Source organism: Fukomys damarensis, unplaced genomic scaffold (genome assembly GCF_012274545.1).
Source record: "Fukomys damarensis isolate Sample0158 unplaced genomic scaffold, DMR_v1.0_HiC HiC_scaffold_10, whole genome shotgun sequence".
NCBI classification, from domain to species: Eukaryota; Metazoa; Chordata; class Mammalia; order Rodentia; family Bathyergidae; genus Fukomys; species Fukomys damarensis.
Window position 1 is genome coordinate 10,548,511 of NW_022900922.1, and position 22,273 is coordinate 10,570,783.

General features: G+C 42.2%; 1 protein-coding gene across 1 annotated transcript in view; it reads right to left on the bottom strand.

Annotated features, from left to right (window-relative positions):
• Positions 1 to 2,599: 2,599 nt before the first annotated feature.
• The window catches only part of Ryr2 (ryanodine receptor 2), a 409,294-nt gene continuing 389,620 nt past the window's right edge, over positions 2,600 to 22,273 (bottom strand). Inside the window, exons 102-107 of the mRNA XM_033761774.1 lie at positions 21,443 to 21,577; positions 10,656 to 10,812; positions 7,876 to 7,940; positions 5,751 to 5,851; positions 4,736 to 4,787; positions 2,600 to 4,031 (exon numbers count right to left, since the gene is read on the bottom strand). Of these exons, the coding sequence (XP_033617665.1) occupies positions 3,936 to 4,031; positions 4,736 to 4,787; positions 5,751 to 5,851; positions 7,876 to 7,940; positions 10,656 to 10,812; positions 21,443 to 21,577 (606 nt within the window). The 3' untranslated portion in view covers positions 2,600 to 3,935. The remainder of the gene's footprint in view (positions 4,032 to 4,735; positions 4,788 to 5,750; positions 5,852 to 7,875; positions 7,941 to 10,655; positions 10,813 to 21,442; positions 21,578 to 22,273) is intronic.

Sequence of the window (22,273 nt, forward strand, 5' to 3'; positions counted from 1 at the left end):
CCTAACAGCGACACTTCATTTCTTAACTAAGATACAGCTATCCTCGATGCTCCATTTTGAAGCCAGTTATTCAAGTAATTTACTCGCCCCCAGAATCTATCACAGAAGCAGAATATCAGTGAACATCAATGACATCTCACCCCAAACTTTCATACTGTTCTGCTTTTTCTGTTTGCTAGGTCATAAGGAACCTGTTGCTTTTTCAAGCTATTCTGGTTCTAAGGAAACCTGACCGGTGAAAATCCCTAGCTTTTCCTCTAGCCAGTAGTGCAGTAAAAGTAATACATACATTCACAAAGTTTTCTCTCACTGTGCCTAGAGTAAATGAGTCAAGCTGTGGTGCCTTCAGCCAAGCACGTAACAGGCCTGGATACCCTACCTGCAACATGACCACTGGAGTCCCTTCAATTCTCATGTCTTGGGAGTCCTGGAATGTCATCTAGACGGGGAAAGTAACGTCTAACTAGTGGCAGAATCTGCCACTAGTTTTCATAGTGAGTTGTAACCTTATTTTACAGTGATATTTCTTAAAAAACTTACGATATGAGGTGCTACCTGATATCCACATTAGCCACCCAGTAATGCTTTCAGATATGACAAGGAGCTCTATCTTGCTAAGGATGTCTACTATTATAGTATTTATAGGTATTAACAGACCCAGATGTCACCAATGTGTAGGTATCTCTTTCCCAGCTTCTGTCACCAATGTCCTGAGTGTTGGGCAAAGATGTCATCAGGAAGGTGACTGTGAGGTTACTCTCTTCACAACACAGGAGACATTTAGGAAATAATTTGGAGGTGTAATTATCCAGGCCCTCTCCTTAGTAAGCTTTCATGAATTCCATGCTTGAGTAAAGGTAAATACTTTCAAAGTTATTTCACTATGTCCAGAAGAAATGAGGCATTCACCCCGACTGCCATGGAGAGACCTAAACAGAAATGGGCCATATTGGTATAGTCACCCAGATAATAGGAGCTTAAGAAAAATATAAACATTTCCTCCAGGAATGCGAGAGAGTAAAAAATGCTATTTCCCAAATGTGATTCTCACAATCACACCTAAGGTATTTGAATGATTATATGACATTTCAATGTTTGCAGGGCTCAGAACAAACTGCTCACTGTACGTGAAAAATTCCCATCTGTCCAAGAAGCGTCATTCAGTCGCGTACAAAACATCAACTTCCGTCATGACTCTCAACTTACTTTACAGAGTCAAATGTTGTTTCCAGAAAATAATGTGTATATGTGTGTGTACGTGTGTGTGTGTGTGTGTGTGTACACACGTGTTTGTGTGTATGAGGGAAGAATGAAATCTGTCCATGTTGTCAACCAAGATAGTTGTACATCCAAATCCATAATATTCTTTGGGAATGCTGGTGCATTAGTATAAAATTTGTAGAAGGATTGCATTTCTGGAGTTTGGGTCAGGCAGCCCCAAGTTGAATCAGAGAAGTGGAGGGCCACACTATGTCTGGGAACCACTGAGACATTACTGGGAGGAAATAATAATGCTGAGAGAGACAACTACCTCCTCCCTGCGGAAAATGAGGAAGTAAGGTCCCTCTCTGTTGGCCAGTAGTTTGGCTGAGAAGTATGTGACTCTCACAATGCACAGCTCTGCTCCTTTGCTTTTTCCTCAACACCGAGGTGTGAACAAAGCCTACTGGCCAAGGGAGGGCCCCTGTCCCAGATTCCTACCTGATTATTTCTGTCACCTTCTAGAACTTCAAAGCTGGGAGAAGTCACAAGAGTGGAAGAGAACTTGCAAAATCTAGGGGCCACTGTAAACTTACTTCCTTGCCTCACCCTGTACTGTTGTTTGTGACAACTGTGACCTGGACATTATAAACAGAAGACTTGGATCTGCTGGTGGATTTTATGTCCTGGAAGAAGATGTATTCCTCTCTACCAGATGCTCCCTCTGAAGTATTTCATGGCTAAGGGCGATGTTCTCGTTGATATTATAATGACCTGATTGATTTTGTTCAGACTACTTGAGACAAAAGGTCATTGTCCTCATAAAGCTTAGAAATCATTTCTGTGGCATAGCCAAATGTATTTCTTCCTCCCAAAATAATACCAAAAGGCAAACACGAAGTCCAAGGATAGCAGCTTAGACGCTGGGCTGATAAGGTGTAAAGTAATGTGGGAAGCAACCAGCCCTCACCACAGTTCTCTGCACATAGTACATGTTCGATCCAAAGCACTTCCCAGGTCACTTACTAATGTACCGGTTCTCCTTCACAGGAAGATGGAACATAGGTCCCTAGTTTTACAGGAAGAAGTTGCCTTGAGCAAGAGATTTGTAAAACGAGAAATGGTAGTATTTAAACAAGCGTGAAGGCATCATGACAGAAATGACAGGGGTGTGGCTGAGTGTCTGATGGCGCTGAGGCTCTGTAACCACAAATACTGCAAACTGCGTAACCGTGCAGAAGTCTGAGTGGTAAGGATCTCGCCCTAGCATCTGCGACTATCCCATGCCCACCCCCGTGCAAGGTTTCATGCATTCAGCCACAAGAGAAAACATGAAAGAAGGTGAGAAAGTTAGTTAAATAGTTTAATCAGAGCAGTTTTACAATTCTAAAATTAACAAGCAGACTTGTAATAAAAGAGCTCCAATGTTTGCAAAATGATCTTGCTTCCATTCTGAATCTGTCTTTTTAATTGTAAAGATTAGCATTACACTTAAAAGGACTCAAAATGGAAAAAAAAAAGGGGGGGGGAGTGACTGATACTATCATCCATGTCTTGTGATGAGCCTGATGAAATCCCTGAATGGATATTGCTTCAGCTTTGATACCCAAAAATGGCCTGATGCAAAGTTCTGAATCAACACCTGATCACAGATGGCCGAAAGAAAGAGGGAGCCCGACACTACTGTCAAGTTCAGAATGTACCACGTTGTTGGCGGATGACACTGGCTCCACATATACAGTTAAGCCCACAACACTTTTTTACTATGAGTACAATTATCATGGAAGGTCTTTCATGTTGGTCAACTTGCTTCTGAAGGTTTTCTTGGTTCAATTAAACTTGCATAATCAACATGCAATGAGTTATTTCTTTTGAAAGTGTGTTGTTGTTGTTGTTGTTTTGCAGTCTTTGTGTTTTCATACAAAGATTTCATACAGTTGCACTGTTGCATCAGAGCGTCACCAAAGTAAGAGCAGGAGTAGAAGGGGAAGGTAAATCTGGATAACTGAATAAGAAGGGCCTCCTTCCCTCCTGAGACACAACACCCATCTTCGAAAAAAAGGTGCGAACAAACGGCTTTTCTTACCCTCCCCCACCAATAAAGGAAAAAACTCACAAAATCAATCTACTAAGGAAAAATAGGTGGACATAAAGAAAATAAAGATGTATTTTCATGCACGTATCTTCTGCATAGCTCAACCCACATATAGTAAGGCACTATTTCCTTTCATGACTGGTGTCCACAGCAATCTTTTAAGTGCTAGCGTGCTCCGTGACCCTTAGACAGTTCCTTTTGGGATGGCGAAATAAAGAAACCGAGCGAGTGTGGCTGCCGCTCTTCGAGGTGAAGGTCCCTCGGCTCAGGGAGATCTCCAGGACCCTCAGAAGAAACTGTCCACGTGTGGTATGCCAGAGAGTACCTGCAACGGTTTTCTTCCCAGAGCTCCCATTTTGCTTGTGTACGAAGTTAGATTATTCTTCCGTCTTTATTTCTCAAAGAAAATACAAGAGGTGGGGGGAAACAGTCAGGTCAAAACAGTCAGGACTTCACAGTTTTCATTCCGATGCTCCCAGAAGCACAGGAGGCTGGCAATCCATACGATCGGCCAGATGTTTCTGAGAGCAGAGGGGCTGAGGTGGGAGACGGACAGAGAGACGGGGAGCGGGGAGAAGGTAAAGAGGGAGAGATGGGGAGAGAGTCAGTTTTGGTTTTTAGAGGTCATACGGGTATGAGTTTAATTTAGCTGGTCTTCATACTGTTTCCGGAAACAATCTCCTGCCGGAAAGAATTCCCAGCATCTTTCTTGGTACATTTTCCAGACATAGGATTCCTGTAATAGCAAAGAAAGTGTATTAACATTGTCCTCAAGATTAGTGTGCTAACCCAAAATGTAAGACAGAAACCTGCTTTGCTGTATAACCCCACGTGTAATTGGCAAAATCAAAATTCATTTAGTTTCAAACTATACGGGGCCATAGTTACTTCTATTAACCAAATACTCAATCTTTACCTTGACTACAATGTTCATGATAAAAATATACTTATGGTACATTTCTGAGGGTTCTGCAACACTATCATTACTCTTATTCATTACATCTTTCTTTAAGTTCAGTCTATTAACAATTTACGATAAGCAGCCGTGGAAGGGGAATCACAAAAAGCTTAAAAACTTAGACAATATTTAGTCATTTGAAAAAAAATGTTTAATCATTTGTGGCTGACCTTAATGCGGTGAATTGAAGTTCATTTGAAATCACCTGCCTTCTGATTAAGCAATCTGGGACATCATAACTAACACTCGATTTTCTCATACAGGAGATTCAAAATGCAAACCCAATATTTTCAGATAATAAAAGCTTATTTTGACATGAGAAATTAGAATATTTTCAAGGCAGGCGATCTTTTTTACACTCATCCAAGAAATCAGGGATTTTCTATCAAGATTTCACAACTACTATATGAAAGCAATTCCTCCCCCTTGCATGTTCCAGTGTGTAGCCTTCTGAAGATGCCATTTAGTCCCCATTTGCCTACCTGTCCTGTGTGTTCTGTTTCATCTTTGTTGATGAGGTACATCAGAAAAAATCTATAGACACAGAGAAAATGATCAGGAATGCATTTGGTGGAGTTACCAGTATAAACTGATAGGAAACACTACTATATGTCTTATGTGTATGAGGCACAGAGAAAATACCACAAAAAATTTTTTGAAAATTAATTACGGTGAGCCGGGGATTTAGCTCAGTGGTTCTGCCGCCTGCCTTGCAAGCGCAAGGTCCTGAGTTTGATCCCCAGTAAAACAAAAAATTAATTATAGTGTACAAGAAAGAGAAGGATAGTTTCACACTTGATCTTTCTTACCTAATGCATACTTTTCCCCTATACAGACTCTGGCTACAGGTTAAAAATATATACACTTTTGTCAGAATGAAATCAACACTGATGAATTTTAAATGAAGACTAGCTTAACATGATGTTCCAATTTACCAATCAGTTCAAATGAATATAGCTTCATCAATTTTTCATTTTTCAAATTTTTTTGGTACTGGGGATTGAACTCGGGACCTTGCGCTTGTGAAGCAGGCAGTGGAACCATGGAGCTAAATCCCCAGCCCACTCCATCAATTCTTTGCCTTCAATGCTACTCTGCATCTCATCTTTTTGATATTCAAACTGAATCAGAAACTAAGACCAGCATCACATCAAACAACACTAATGGCCAGATATCTAGGTACTAAACAAGATTCAACTTTTAAGTGGGTTTCCAATAGTGCTTAAAGAAACTTACACGTACTCAGGAAGAAGAAAAAAAAAAAAGAGTTCTGTTTGAAATGGGGATTAAAATGGGAAATGTGACCAAGACTTCCTGAGAGTATACCCCACCCACCCCAATTTCACGTCAAGTGAACCACTGCAGGCTGGTCTTTCTCTCAAAGCTTCTGAGCAATAGTAAAGGACAGGCAGCAGCCTCTCCTGCCTGTTTGGATTCCTGAGAGGAGGGGCAGCTGGGATCCCAGCTAAGGCCGGCAAGTCTGACGCCAGCACTCACAGGTAATTTGCCAGGTTATGCTCCTGCAAAGTGTGGGTTTCGAAACCATGTGGCACTGTGTCAAAGTAATCGTTGCCTATCCCACAGATGAAGCATTTGGTCTGGAAGACAAAGGGAAATATTTAAATGTCAGAGAGCACAAAAAGAAAAACAAAACACAAAAACAGTATTTATCTGTTAGAGGCAGCTTATTTGACTTACTCGACATATGTCAAACATTATCACACGGAGACAAGGCCAAGCCCTTGAATATAAATCTAATTGAGGGCCAGCTATACCTTGACGTTAGTTTAAATGACACAGGCACCAGCAGTAAGAAAGAAAAGATGCAGACAGTACAGGGGGGAAAAAAGAGCAAGGTTTATGCCTTATTTTCTGCAGCCTATTTGCAAAAGTCCACCCTTAGAAATTACTCATTCATACACTGGCTAGTTATCCAGGCAGGATTAACTGTATTCTCAACTGAAACTGCAAACTTGGCATCTTTCCAAATAGCCTGGTGCAGACAGGGAACAGTACAAATGGTTTCTCTAGGAGAAGACTGAGCAAAAGCCAAGTTATGAGGAATTCTACCAACGACCAACTGAGCGGGGGCCGGCCGGGGATGAGGCACTGCGCTCGGCACAGTGTTAACTAATGGAAACATCCAGAAACCAGATGCCTGGTTCTCTTTCTTTCCCCACCTGAAGGCCGCCCCTCTCTCCATACAGACTTCAGAGCAATCCCTGCTTAGGTCTGTTACTTGCAGGCCCAGTCCACCACCTAAGAGGGCATTCCTCCATTTAGGGTCAGAACTGTAGAATTAAGAGTGAATATTTCTCGGCTCAAATGAATTCAATGATTACTTTCCTCCTGCAATGCACATGCCCCTCTTTCCTTGCCATTCAGAGGCTGTTTCATTCCATTTGAAGTATGTTTAAGATGCTGTGGATTTTGGAACCTAGAATAAAGACGATCCTGGTGCAGAAAATTCATCCTGCCTTACTGATCAACATCCACCTGCAGCACATTCAGCAGCTGGGGAACAATCAGGTCTCGCTACCACTCCATGGACATCTCTTCAACCAAACAGGTTCCAATCACACCACCAGCTTCCTCTGAGCCACCATCCACCCATCTGGTGACTCCTGCCTGAAGCATCAAGACTCTACCTGTCCCATCCTCTTCACCCTCTGCAACTCCAATGACCAAGTTCTTTTCATTCCAGCTCCCACATACACTTCACAGCCCTTCCCCTCCTCTCCGCACAACGGCAGGCCCATCTTCGGCAAAAGCTAGTTCATAATCTCTACCTGCAAAATGCCTACAGTCTCCTTCCCTGCCAATATCTAGTCCAGTCCCATATTTTAATCCTACAGCCACCTTTTCAAAATGCAAATAGTATCACCTGGTGCCCCACTTAAAACACTTGTCTTGCTTCCCACAGCCTGAACATCAAACTGTAAATTCTTCAGATGAGTGATCAGGCTCTTCATTTGCTGGCCTTCTTCTCCAGCTCCAACACTAGAGTTTAATGATTCATCCAGAAAAATTTCTGCTTCTAAGAAAAAAAGGATTCCTACCAAGTGCCCTAAAATCATAGTCTTGGTGACATTCTCTCAGAATTCACTGTGACTGGTATACGTGAAGGTGAGCATGGCAGGCAGGAGCAGGCAGGGAAAGAGAGGCAGCCTCAACCATCCTGCTCTCTCCTTCTCAAACCTACATCTCCACAACCTTCAGGCCTTGGCTCAGCACACCTTCTAGGAAGCTCCCTGACCATTGAGCAAGCAGCAGACACCAACTCTAGGGACCCCACCTCTCAGAGACGATCCCCTCCAAGGGCTCAGCATGCTGCCCTGTGATCATCTGTGCCCTTAGTCACTTTAATCTGCAGTTCTGGATGGATCGCCTTCCTACTTCCTGAGCGCCAGGGTGGTATCATATTGCTGGTCGCCTGCACTTGGGAGTCCACTTTGGTTCCAGCCTAGCACACTGCCTACACACATGGACTGCCTGAGTCAAAGGCCAATGAAACTACCCACGACCTGTGTCCTTGTTTCCCACATCCATGAGTTTCTTGATGAAGGCAGTGAGGGAGATGGGCACCCAGAGCAACACAGCTGAGTCACAGACAGTGACTTACCTCCATATCTTCCTTGACTTGTTCCTGTTGGTCTCTTAGCTCTCCAAAAGCATCAATAATTAAACCTATGGTTAAACACAGACCTAATTTAATATTTATCTACTGAAGAATGTTGACTAAATTCATAGTCTCTTGGCTCTTCCTTTCAAGGAAAGAGAAAGCCTATAGGGCTGGGGATTTAGCTCAGTGGCTCTGCTGCCTACTTTGCAAGCACAAGGACCCAAGTTCTATCCCCAGTATCAAACAAACAAACAAACAAACATAAAACAAAGAGAAAGCCTACAATTACACTGGAAGATACTCAAAGAATGGCAGACATGTGTGTCCACATCCCATACTCCACTAGCTAAGCAACTCTATCTTTGGGGACAGAAGTACACACAGCTGTGAGGGCAGATACTCACTAACTCACTTTATTTTTTGTGCCATTTGTGATTGAACCCAGGACCACTGCACTGAGCTACATCCTCAGTCCGTCCTTCTTTCCTTCCTTGTTTCCCTCTTCCCCACCTTTCCTTCCGAGACAGGATTTCACTAAATTACTAAATTGCCCAAGCTGAGCTTGAAATGTGTGATAGTCCTGCCTTAGCCTCCCACAGCAGTGGTATTAGAGGGGTGCACCACCAAGCACAGTTTGAAAAGCATTTTAAAATGAAGTGACAGACCAAGAAAATCTGGCAGTTGATTTTGCACATCCACATGATATGTTAGTACTTGCTTCATGCCAAAACACAGAAATTCCAGTTCATAGCTGTGCAATCCAGAATACCCCACCAAGAATATCTTCAGGTATTAATTTGGAAACACAACATTCCCATATAAACCATGTAAATTTGCCTGAGGTCACTTTTTCCTTAAAGTCTTCATAAGCTCAGCGTAGTTTTATTAAGAGCAGTAACTAGAAACCATATTTGAATTGCAGTGTTTCTACCTCTTCTGCCTCCTGTGATTTACTGGGTGCACCCTTCACTCCAAGTGTTTTATGACTACACCCTCTTAAAAAACACATTCTTTTTATGCTCAATAATAACACAGCACAAAGATTATGAGTCCTTTAATGCCATTCATGTGCTTTACCAAGAAAACTAGATCATTTCATGACTGGGACCTAAAGGATAAAGTCACATTTACAAACATTTAATACGAGACAGAATAAATGTGCTCAATGTGGGGGGGCACCCATGACTGAATTTCCTAAAAGAGAAAAATACCATACTCCAAGTCAGCGCAGAGTGGAAGGAAGAATTAATGTGCCTGACTGCTATGAAATCTCCGAATCCAGATGCTCAGCCCAGATATAATTCCAACCCGACAATGAATAGCCATGCACTTTAGCAAAGTTGCTCAGACTTACAAGGCTCAGTTACCTTCCATGTCCCACACTGTCGTCACAGTGCTGGTGAGAGGGTAAAGGGAGTGAACACACATGGCTTGGCCCACTGTGAATGGTCAACGATGCTGCCTGTGTGATTGCTAATGTTGTGCTGATCACGTATCAGGATCCATGTTGTACACTGAACAAATGTCATTTTTTGAAAACTTCCAATAAAGAGAGCTTAGAGATTTACATAGCCGCCATTGGGTAGACTCACAAGCCTAAATGGTTTATCTCTATCCCCAAAACTCATAAAGCTAGCAAGTGGCCAAGATGCAATGTGAACTGAGGAATGTATATAGTAAGTCCCTGACTTACAAATGAGTTCTGTTCTGGGAGAACATTCATAAACTGGATTCGCTGGTATATTTGACAAAGCGAGTCTTACACACCTTTGATACAAATACACAATGTAAAGCATTAAAAAAATTGAAAACATACACATACACACACCCACAAACAGAAGGAGCGACTTGTGATGGCTTGTATACAGCTGTCCCCTGAAAGCCTTGTGTGGCCCTACATGGGGCTTTTCAGAGGTGGCTGGATCTAATAAGGATGATGGTGGGGTAAAGGGTGTGTCAGCCTGGCTGTGGGAGGCACCACCCAAAAGTGGGTAGAGCGGATGGATACAAGTGAAGAGAAAGACAGCCGGCCAGTTACTGCTGCTGTCGCTTGCTGTTTACTGCCTGCCCTGCCTACCATAGACTATTTTTCCTCTGTGATGGCCCTCTGCCATTCCACCCTGCCTTGCAGCCAGCCAATTATGGATGAAACCTCCACGAACTGTGAGCCAAAATAAACCCTTCCTCCTTTAACTCTGAGTGTCCAGTTTTGTCTCAGCAATGAGAAAAGTAACTAAGCCAGAAGCCTACTGTCTTTTCACTTTGGTCTAATCTCTCACTTATTTTCACTTTTGTGTCTGTGGTCATTGCTTTGCTCTTCCTAGCATCCCCTCCACATCACCACTGCTCTTCCTCTGGCTTCTAGACAGCCCGGGCTCTGACTGAGCGCTGGAGTACTGCACACCGGGGCACTGTGCAGTAAGCACACGGCAGCACAGCTGTGACAAAGTCAGGCAGACACGTGAGCTACTTCTGCGATTTGTTCACATCCACAAATATTCGGAAGGCAAGGCCTCTCCATATCTGTGAAAGGTCACGACTTGAATGTTCGTAAGTCAGGCACTTACTGTACTTTCCATTATGTCATTTGAAGAGAGATCAAGACGAATGCAGCCTTTTCCTGAACCCAAGAGTCCCATGCATCTTAATTTTCCTTCTATAGGTATCACAAGGAAAAGCCCTATTGGCCTTCTTAGCACATTCTTACCTTTCTGAAGTCTGAACTCCAATAGCTGGCTCAGGTCCCAGACCCTTCTAAGCTCCAGCGAGGACATGCTTACCTTGTATGATGGCCAGGAGGATGACGATCACGAAGAAGAAGAAGGTGATGTCAAAGATGATCCGGTAGATCTCATACTCATCTCCAGCGGGGTCTTCGATTTCATCGCCGATGCCCCCTCCAGCTCGTACCCCCACGTACATGTGGAACATATAGCACTGGAAAAGAGAGCCAGGACCACTTCTGGAGGGGGCCACACGCTTTTTCACGCAACAAACCTGAGGTTCACTCTCTAGCTCTGGCTTTAGACTTGTTCTGTAGTTTGAGCTCCTAATCTCACTCTGCAAACAAGAGACCACCGGCATTCTTTATTGCTCATTTCTGACTTTTTGTTTTAATCCTTATAACTCTGAGGCAAGCACATGTAAATGCACCACAGTCTTTTATTAAAAACACCATCCTTCACATCTTCTGTCTCACTTTTGAGAAAAATGAAAAATACCATATTAGCATCTTGGCTCCAGATGACCTGGGACAATAAGGTATTATGATAACATTAAAGGACATAAAACTAATCTCATTGTGAAGTTATTTTGAACATAAAAGACCTAGGGTAGGGGAAGTAAAAGGCCACGGCAAAACAAGATGGAATCTCAGAGATGAAGCTACTAAAAAAGCACACTTCGTAACACTCTTCTTGCCCTTACTTAGCAGGTATAGAATAATCTTCTTTAGTATCTAGGATAAAGAAGGAAGACAGAGGGGAGACAGAGAGAAACTGACCGATGGTCCACTGGTTAAACTCTGAAATGTGAGACCCACCAAGAACAGCTGCTGGTTGGTGCCTGGTGCAGAAAAAAGTTTGCCACTGGGCAGAGTCCTCAGCCCCAGCACCACTGTGACCTCTACCCTCTAGATATTGAGAGCACCCCATCCAAAAATGACTCTAAAAAGTGTCTTCAGCCAGAGTGGTGGTACACATCTGCAATCCCAGTTACTCTGGAGGCTGAAGAGGGAGCATTACAAGTCTGAGGCCAGCCTGGGCAACATAATGAGGTCCTATTTCAAAACAGAATTTAAGAGCTGGAAATATGTAACTCAGTTGTACACCACACTTGGGTTCAATCCTCAGTATCAAAAAAAGAAGGGAAAGAAAAGTTTTCAAATGCCAAATGTTCCCAGGAGAACAAAGTCACACTGGATTGAGAATCACTGGCTTAGACCCCTCGGTATTTTATGCTCACTCAACATAAGTCCCAATTCCACAGTTCAGGCCTCCAAATCCAGTCTGACACATCTCTAAGTAGTTTGCTCAGGCTCCCCAGTGCTGGTCTCCCTTCTCCCCAGGCATCCTCCAAACACACCATACCTGATCCCAGGTCTTGGCTGGCCTGCATCCTCTGTGCTGTGATGCCCTTTCTACTCTTACCCTGTTCTTCCGCTGTGAGGTCTTAGATTGATCCAGACTGATTTACTCAATTCAGGTGTCACCCAGCAATTCAAAACCTATTTACTTTCTGCCTCCATCATGAAGGAGCAAAGGTCGTGAAACAGCGCCTGACTTGGGGACCCACTGCACGCCCTGGCTGATATATTCCCGGCCTTCCTTCCTACTTCCTGCACCACTCTCCCGTCTTTCCTTATTTTCTTCGCTCTTTAGGAATTAATGCCCTGGGGCTGGCCTTCCGACCTGTTTTCTCTTAAGACCTCTCTTGGGGAACTTTCTCAGCTTCCCAGCTAAGGTATCATCTCTATACCAATTACTGCTAACTCTTCCTATTTCCAGGCCGGGTCTCCTCCCAGAATTCCACTTGCTTGGCTTTGATGGCCTGTCTTGCACCATCAGAATTGGCTCCATTGCAAAAAGAATCCTTTTGGTTACTGTCCTGGTTAAAACAATGTCCAGGGCATGAGAAGGGCTCACAATCATTTGTGCTAAATGAGGAGTGTGACAAGCTGTTTTCACAGGGCCTTCTTATCCTCAACCCACTAACTGCAAGTCCTCGGGCCACTGTAAAAAGCCCAGAGTGTGGGCAAAGAGCAGGCAGCCAAGGGGATACCAGAAAGTTCCTAGCTCAGCTGTGACAGGAGGAGCCTACCCTATGGGTCTGAGGGACACAGGAGAGAAAGGTGTCTTGGGTCAGACGCCAGAAACGAAAGGAGCAGAATTCAACCAAGATGTATCACTCAAAACAGAATGCCCCCCCAGACTCTTATTTTCATTAATACACATTTGCCAGACATAACGATCACATTCCTCCTGAGGAGCTGTACATGTGCACGTAATTGATTCTTCTTTTTTTTCTGTCATCCTCTTCTTTTCCCCTCCCTCCATGTCTTGGTTAGCTTCCCATCTGCTAAAGATCACCCCATTTCCTATGGTCTGTCTTTTATTTTGCTCTCTATTTATATTTTGGATTTCTCATAAAAGACAAACAGTGTAGTACTTAAATTTGTGCATCTGATTTTTCTTACTTAACATTATGGTCTCAAGGTACTTCCACTTTCCTACAAATGACTCCAGTTTATCATTCTTCATAGAATAAATACCACATTTTAGATAACACCACCTTTTCTTTATTCATTCATCGGCTGATTGACATAAAGGTTACTTCTGAGATTTATGTATTATTTAGCAGCTACCATTAGAAATATGAGTATGCATGCATCATTATAATATAATGCCTTTGACTCAGGAAGATACTAGAGGGGAAACAGCCGTGCTAAATTGAATTTCTAGCTTTAGTTTTTGAGAATCCCCTCTACTGATTTCCAAAATGTCCTAGGAGTTTACAATCCCACCAGCCATGTAGAAGGATTGCTTTCCCTTGCATCCTCACCAGTATGTGTTATTAGTCGATTTCTTTCTTTCTTTCTTTCTTTCTTTCTTTCTTTCTTTCTTTCTTTCTTTCTTTCTTTCTCTTTCTTTTTTGTCGATTTCTTTCTTTCTTTCTTTCTTTCTTTCTTTCTTTCTTTCTTTCTTTCTTTCTTTCTTTCTTTCTTTCTTTTTGTGTGTGGAGGTCCTTTAATCTCAATTCATTTCTTATAAAAAAATAAAAAATTCTAACAAATTAATAAGAGAATAACAATATTTAATACACTGCACATCATTATCTTCAAGGTAGTGAAAGCACAAAACATAGAAAAGACTATTTCTTAGAAAGAAGAAACAATAGCATGAAACTTTCTTTTTAAAGAACTGAGAGAAAATAGTAATATTAATAAAACAAATTAGCACAGTTATTGAAATAGTTTTGAACAAAAGAGTAAGTAATTTGGGGAATTTTGGGGACCTCTCCCTACTTCCTATTTATCTCTTATATTTTGGTCTCTTTCTTCAGATACATATTGTTTCTCATATAAGAGAAACCGTGCGATGTTTAAGCTTGCATGTCTGACTTATTTCACTTAACATTATGTTCTCCAGTTGCATCCACTTACCTATGCATGGCTGAAGATTATCCTCCTTCGTGGCAGTATAGTACTCCATTGTGCATAAATACCACATTCTCCTTACCCATTCATAAGCTGATGAATGTGTACACTGTTTCCAAGGTCTCGCTATTACAAATTGTGCTGCTATAAGTGTGTGTGTGTGTGTGTGTGTGTGTGTGTATGTGTGTGTGTGTGTGTCTGGGGAAGATACCTACAAGGAGGACAGAATTGGAATTACCATTTTTACTCCTTTGAGGAATCCTTACAATGACTGCCACTAGTTTATACTCCCACCAACAATGTGAGAGTTTCTATTTCCCCACAGTCTCACCAGCAGTTGTTATTATTTGATTTCTTGATGATGGCCGTTCTTTCTGGAGTGAGATGAAATCTCAATGTTGTTTTAATTTTCATTTTTCTAACAGAGATGTTAAGCCTTTTCTCATGTTTATCGTTGGCCATTTGTACTTGTTTTCCTGAGATGTGTCTATTCATTTCAGCTGCCCATTGTTCTCCTTGGGTCTTTTACTTCGGGGAGGTCTAATTTTTTCAGTTCCTCCTATATTCTACGTATTCATCCTCAGTTTTTTGGCACAGGTGGCAAAAATTTATTCCCACTCTGTAGGTTGTCTCTTCACTCTGTTGATTGTTGCTTTTGCTGTGCAGAAGTATTTAATTTGATGTAATCCCATTTGTGATTCTTAATGTTCTTTTTTGTTTTTTATACCGGGGATCAAACTCAGGACCTTGCACTTGCGAGGCAGGCGGCAGCATCACTGAGCTAAATCCCCGGTCCTCTTGATGTTTTTTCTTATGGAACTGGGGTTTTGTTCAAAAAGTCCTTGCCCACGCCTCTGTCTTCAAGACTTTTACCTACTTTATCATGCAGCTGATAGTGTTTCTGCTGTAACATTTAGATCTTTGATCCATTTATTCAAGGGAGAGTTCTGTGTGCCTCCGCATAATAAACAAAAAGTACCCTAACACTGACCTTGCTGCGCTCACCCTAGAACAATTCTGAGGCCGGTTCAGGCTCTTTCTGGGAGACGAGCCAGAAGCACCCACACACAGAGTCAGACCAGGCCAAGATACCCAGACCTCATTCACAACCCAACTTCCTGAAGGCTTGGACTTTTTCGATTCCGGTGCCACCTACGAAACCCATCCTGGAAAGGAACGTTTTAAAGACAGTTACAAAACATTTCCCTAGAATACTGAATTGATTCTCAAAGTCAGTGCTTAAAACTATAAATGGCAGTTTGAATTCTTCTGCCACATATATTTCTTATTTTTAATTAAGAAAAAAATGGATTCACATGTTCGCTTCCGATCTGGGTCTTCACATGTGCTCCGTCAGAGCCACAGAAACAGGAGGGCTAGTTCTTTCCCTCAGGCTGTGAGCTGATGAGCAGAAGCCTTTCCCGCTTCTGTTTCTCCGGCTTCATTCCATACGGCTCTGGGACGGAACCCCCTCTTCAGGCTGGGCACTCAGGACGGGCAATCCGCTTGCCTCTGGCCCGGCACAGCTCCACGCCAAACCCCATCACACGGTCCCAGTCCAGCTCACCTCCCGCCCCACCTCAGGTGTGGCAGGACTGGTGACCACCACTCAGCTACCTCCTCTTCCTGACTCCCGCTGACCAAGGCTCTGGATGAAGTAGGATGTTGGTAACCTGACTTATACACTACACTTGCGGGAGGCTGGTTACTCCAGGAGTTTCTCCAAAAGACATGATTCACTTTTAGCTTCTAATACAGAAAGTGAAAGGTAAGACCGTGGGATGGAACTAAATTACCAAAGAGAACACCCCCTTTTCATAACTCTCATCAGCTGTCGACTCAGTATTTCCTGACACCACCCCTGTATGTCAGGGATCATCTTCACTGGGTAACAACTCTGCATGGTGAGGAAAAGACCCCAGCACGGTTCAATAGCAGATTTGTGCTGAGAAGATACAAGAATCTCGCAGATTTGATTATTTAGGCTCAATAAAAATACCACATTTTAAAAGAATAAAAGGTCAGTACCAGTGTTCCCACCTCCCCTGTGCTCCCTGGTGAGCCTCAAACAGAGCCCGTAGAAGGCTGTGGGGTAGAATGTGAGGTACATGGTAAGCACCCCACTAACACCCAGCTGTCCAGCTTTCCGATCCAATTACCCTTGTGCTCCGGAAAGTGAGAACCCTTTGGTCCACGCTGCTTTTCATAGTTAGCCACCACGTAGCAACAGGAGAGGAAGGTGGGAAGAAATCATTATAGCAGACAAAATTTAGGTTCCAGAGAATCTGAATGTCAAGGAAGGAAGGCTCCTGGTCGTACAAAAATTGCTATTAGGCAGGTGCTAATTGCCAAGCCTTTCCTATGTCCCAGCTCTTCCTCCTCATGCAACCCCTGAACTGATTCTTTCTGAGGTCGATCATAATGTTAGGTGACAGCCAGGGACAGTTTCTGGTGAGTTGGTGAAGGTCATTAGAAGACTTTCTTTTGCCCCTCCCTCTTGGAGAAGGAAAGAGAAAAACCAGAGAGAGAATTAGAGGCGGATTCTTTGTTGGGACAGTCTGTGACATGAGTGAGCACAAGGGAGGGGGGTCACGCAGAGCAACTCCCACGAGTTGTAATCTCAGGAGCATATTCCTCGTCTCCCTCACCTGAAGAGCCTTTTCCAGAGCACACGGACCTCAGAGCCTCCCTGGGCCTCTCTTCAAGAGTCTGGCTGAGCTACCAGCTCTGTGGGTTTATGGAGCTGCCCCAGGGATTCCTGGCATTTAGAGACAGATGTCCCTGTGTGTGTCCAAGTCATATCCTCAGCTACCTAGCTACAATCGCCTTTTTATCGTGGACTATAGATCATTTTTCACTTTATCCTCCCACATTCTTGGAGAAGAGGTTCAAATTCTATTAGGACTCTGCTGGTTTAATTAGATTTTCAGACTCAAAACACCATAATGGCAGGCGTGGGGGGGGGGGTTCCAGGTGAATCACTGTGTAAATCTGTGGCAACAGCGCCACCTGCTGTAAACCGTGGGAGTTTAAAGTGAAGTCTGGGAAATGTTTCTGGGACACAGCCAGAACGAACAGCAGAGGCTGGCGACACAGGGGAAAAGAGGAATCTAGACTTCATACACAATGCAGACTTCACCCTGTGCTGCTAAAGGGAATGTCACAGAGAGAAGATTCCCTCTGGAGTACTAAAGTACAGATGTTAAGTCAGGCTATTCCTGCTGCATGCTTCTCCACTGCTGCTGCCTTGTACAGTCTGCTTCTGTTTGAAAAGGGCATGACGAGGAAGTGATCAGGCATATTTCAGATCGTGCTGGCTTTTTTGTAGGAGCTGATGTACATGTGTGAGTGAGAAGCCAGTAAATACAGGGCGCTTTGCCCCTAAGCTTGTAAGGTTAGCCTAGGTAACGTGGCCTGCTTGCGACAGTTAGCTGGCTCTGAGCGTGTGCAGCTCTGTAGATACCCGGCTGTCTCCACTGACCACAGGAGCATGTCCTCATGAGCGGGCTAAGACCTGAACACACTGGCATCTGGGAGCTGAGTCTTCCCTTCTACAGAGGAACATATGGCGTCCATCCTCACGATATCCCTACCCTCACCCCAACCCGAGGCAAGACGGGAAGTTTATGGTTCTGAGCAGAGCGATAAAAATCCACAACAGACCTAGGCAAGGAATCTCACTCATTGAGACTCTCAGAAATCCCTCAAATGTGAGAAAGTCTGGGTAGCCCATCATCCTGAAACGAGACAGATTTCTGTCCTTGGGATCCAGAGCAACATCGAGCAAGTGAAGGCCACGGTCTGCCTAAGCGAATCATGAAAACACACACGGAGCATGCGAGTCATGGTGCAGTGGTGGAACGATGCTCCAATTATAACTTTGGTAGCATCGACTATGACCATAGGGCGTGCAGAAGTCTCACCCCGGCATGTGAAACAAAACCATGGTCCCAGATGGCTTCTGCCACCTAAGCGATCACCAAAAGTTGCCACATGAACTTACTCCTGCCTTCCACCTACAAACTGCGTGCTCTGCAACGACTCCCAAACCCCTAGACTTTCTGGGACATTCTCTTCTGGGAAAAGGAATAAGCTTCATCAGGATTTCGAGAAACATCTTCAACATGTAAGTTCCTTGAGGGCGGGCACTGTGCTTACTGAAGTCTTCCCTCTGATGGGTCTTTGCTACTAAACGTCACTAAATTGTTAGCTCAAGACTGACCTGGATGATATCTATAATGGATCTCTGCACAGAATTCTGGTCAAAGAGTCTGGCCTCTTCCTTATAATGCGTGGTCTTTATAACAAGTTATCTGAGTGATCGGCATCTCAGTTTCCTTCTCTGTAAAGAGGGCAAATGGCAGCTTATCTTCAGCACGGTGTTGTTAAAGGAATTAATATTTGTGAAGCACCAAGGAAAACACCTGGAATGATACCATTTCATGCAAGTGCTACCCAAGTTCTTGATTAATAAGTGAGTAATCTAACTTGTGAACCTATAACTGAGACGGTATTTCCTCTGTTTGGAGAATTAAGTCTGTGGATGAAAAGCAGAACCATCTTATTTCTTTTAGAGCTCACACTGTGTTCTCCAAATAGATGACTGGCACACAGAAATCATAAAGTCACACACAAAACATCTCCAGGACAGTAATGATATGAAATGCAGCAACTCCTCAGTTATCCAATGGCTGCAGCTCAAACTTTACAACACTTGAGCAGCACAATTCAACAGAAAAAAAAATCTTGGTGTTCCCAACTTTGCTTGCTAGTTAAAATGAAAATGTGACTTGAAAAAACCTGTACAGGCTTGCGTCTGGACATGGACACAAAGCAGCAACTCTTCAGGCTAAGTGCATCTCTGGCCCCGATAACAAATAGCGCTTGTGTTAGCTCATTACAATACCTGTCATTGTGCTGTCTCTTTTTTGCACTTTATTTTCATAAAATATCACAAGCACAGATCCAAAGAAAGTTAGCGATATGAGCAGTAAAGCGAAGGGGAAAACTGAGAACCATGACAGAGTTAAAGATATTATTGTGAAATGTGTCAAAGTCTTAGAAAAATGAATTTATAAGTATAATTTTTTCCTCAGAACCAATTATTTGGTTTTCCATTATTTCTTCTGAGGGAAACAAGTGTTCAGTTCTCAAATTTTTTGGTGTTGGAACACGAGTTTGATCAAATTGAGTTTGACAACAAAGGTATCACTGTATGTGAAAATTATGAATGTCCTGTTAGTTGCCTACATTAGGTTCCTGCATGTTCTGCCCCCTTCTGCCTGACAGGAAATCATCCATATATATGGTAACATTCAAAAAAAATTTTTGGTAGCACTAGGGATTGAACCCAGGGCCTTCACACTAATTTACTAATTTCCATTCCCCACCTTTTTTTTTTTGAGAAAGGATCTTTTTTAAGTGACCCAGGCTGAACCTGAACTTGTGATCCTCCTGCCTCAACCTCTTAGAGTGCTGATACACTAATTCTGATAATAATTGAATTAAGCTTTCTTTTACAGCACGACGAAGAAAAGAAATTTTTGCCTTCTAAAAATAAAAAAAACTTTTAAAAATGGCATGTAGTGAAAAAGAAAACAGTAATAATCCAGACAGGAGAAAGCATAAAAATGAAAATCATACATCATTTTCTCTCCTCTGATCTGAGTTCTTACTCTGATCTGATAATACTATTTAGAATCTTACCCCTGAAACACACACACTTAGAGGCAATTAAAATCAGCATATCATTTTAAAATAGCTGCATATTTTAACAGATTTTAATCAGGACTCTACTGATGAGAATTTAGATTATTTCCAATCTGCGGGAACAGCTAATGCCCTGAACATATAGAAGCATATTTATAAGTAAACCTTTTGGTAACTAGCAGTAGAATCAACAGGTCAAAGAGGAAGAATATTTAAACATGTGATAGCTATTTAGAGTTTCTCTGAAATTGTTGTATCAGTTCAAATTCCCAGGAAGCACCAAGAAAGTGCTGGTTTTCCCATCGACTGACCAACTGCAGGTGCTAGCAAGCTTTAATACTTTTTTGCTTTACAATGAAAAATGTTTTTTATCACTTTGCCCTTCATTTCTCTCATAATGGTAGAGGCTGAGCATCTTTCCCTATTTCTAACCCACTGAATTCATTTTATTGTAAAGTGTCTGCCCAGGTAGATAATGTACCCATTTTCTCAAGCTATTCTCATTTCAATGACACAACAGCAAAGAAAACTGGTCCTTTATGATACTGAATATATATTTGCCAATTTATTATTTGCCGTTAATATTCATTTATAGTTGTTCTTTTTGAAGATAATTTTTACATTTTCACAGATCCTAGGTTTTATATCATACTCTAAAAGGCATTTCCTCATTTACACATTATTACTCTTATTTTAGGAGCCAACTATGTGCTAATTGTTACTGCTTGAAAGAGTATCCCTCTGAACCCCTTCCCCCCAGCAGCCTGTCCACACTATAACTACCATTTATTAAGTTACTTTTCGTTTCATGGTTTCAAAAATGTTACACGTTTATCACATTTTAGTTTCCACCTGTCTTACTCTAGATTTCGCCAATGTATCAACCTCTAATACAAAAAAGTAGTCTTTATAATATTGGTAGTTCTCCCCTATCACACTTTCAGGATGCCTATTTTTTTTCTCGAGTAATTTTGCTATTATTACAGCAGCCCCCCGACATCCGCCCACAACCCCAGTTATGTAGGTATTTCCCTGAAGAGCTCACTGTCAGACCCAGCTCTCGCTAGCTAACCGTACGCAATTTGTCTAATTTTCCCTCTCCTCTCCAGTCTCTCATATGTGATCATGTCTGATGTGGTATTGTTATTATTACAATTATATTATTGCATTACATTATTCTGATGCGGAAGGTTGTAAAACAATGACAAAAGCGACCTGAGATTTTGAAAAATCTGTTGGTTTTTGAAAAACAAGACCAGAAAAAAATGTAAGCCAAGGTATTCAGTATAAAACCACAAAGTAGTGGTTCTATTAAGCGCTTCATCTTGGATTTTAACTTTGGGTAAAGTTACTGAGGCAAACAATAAGTTAATGCTTCAAAATGCTTTTTGAGAAATAATTTTATCTGTTATCCCGGAATGTATGAACAAGAAGTCAGAGCAACGGCATTGTCCGTCCCACTCTTAACTATGTTCCTTGGCCTTTTACTAATTACCAGGCTGGGCAGCAGATGTGGGAAAATAACAGAAATGGTCCTTCTCACAATCTGCAAAAAAAATGAAAATTGGGGATTCTTCAAAGAGCCAGTGAGGTGTTTATCGTGTCCAGTATTTTTATACTGCACTGGTACAGAACACCCAGTCACTCGGGCTGAAGGAACAGGGTGATCCTGTCATCGTGCGAGGCCCAAGGTCATCAACTCACCGTGAGCATATCGTCACACTTCATATCGGGCGCATCGCCATCTTCACTTTTGTTGTAGAATTTTCGGAAAAAATTGAACGCCACAACCGTGTAGAGGTACACGACGACAGCCAGCAACCCAACAGTTAACACGAGCTGGAAAGGGACATTGAACGAGAATTAGAAATGCACGGGACGGAAGACTGGCTTATTTGACACCTGCTTCGGAGGGAGCACATCGGTGAGGACGAAGCTGCATTTACTGGCGAGCAATGAGTGAGGCCAGTAACTTCATGATTTATCACATTTCTTAGCTCCTCCGAGAAGAGAATTGTATTTACAGATTCTTTTTTTATCAAGTGGTCAGGCTATTTTATAAAAGTCTTGATTATTTGACTAATAAATGAGTAGTGTAGCTGGCACATAAATAAATGATGATTTAGTCTCACATCCAAATAAAATTGATAGTACCAGTAAGCATATTAAAATGTTCATTTTTCCTTATCTCTACATATTTTATATTACATGAAGCGCTTTTGTCTTTTTTATGAAGGTTTTTTCTGTAAATAATTTACACTCCTAATAAATCCATTTTATTTTTGTTATGATAGTAAGGGGGGTTGTAAACTATTGCCAGTCATATTTTAGAACTCAATAGGAATTCTAAAACCCAGAGACACAACTGGAATAATATGAACAGTTTTAAACATAAAACCAAGAAGTCTTGCTTTGCAAACATATAACAATCAAAGTGAAAAATACCAAAAGGACCAACAGTATTTCTTTCTTTTTTTTTTTTTTTTTTTTTTTTTTTTTTTTTTTTTTGGGATTGAGTCTCGGCCTGCTCTTTGC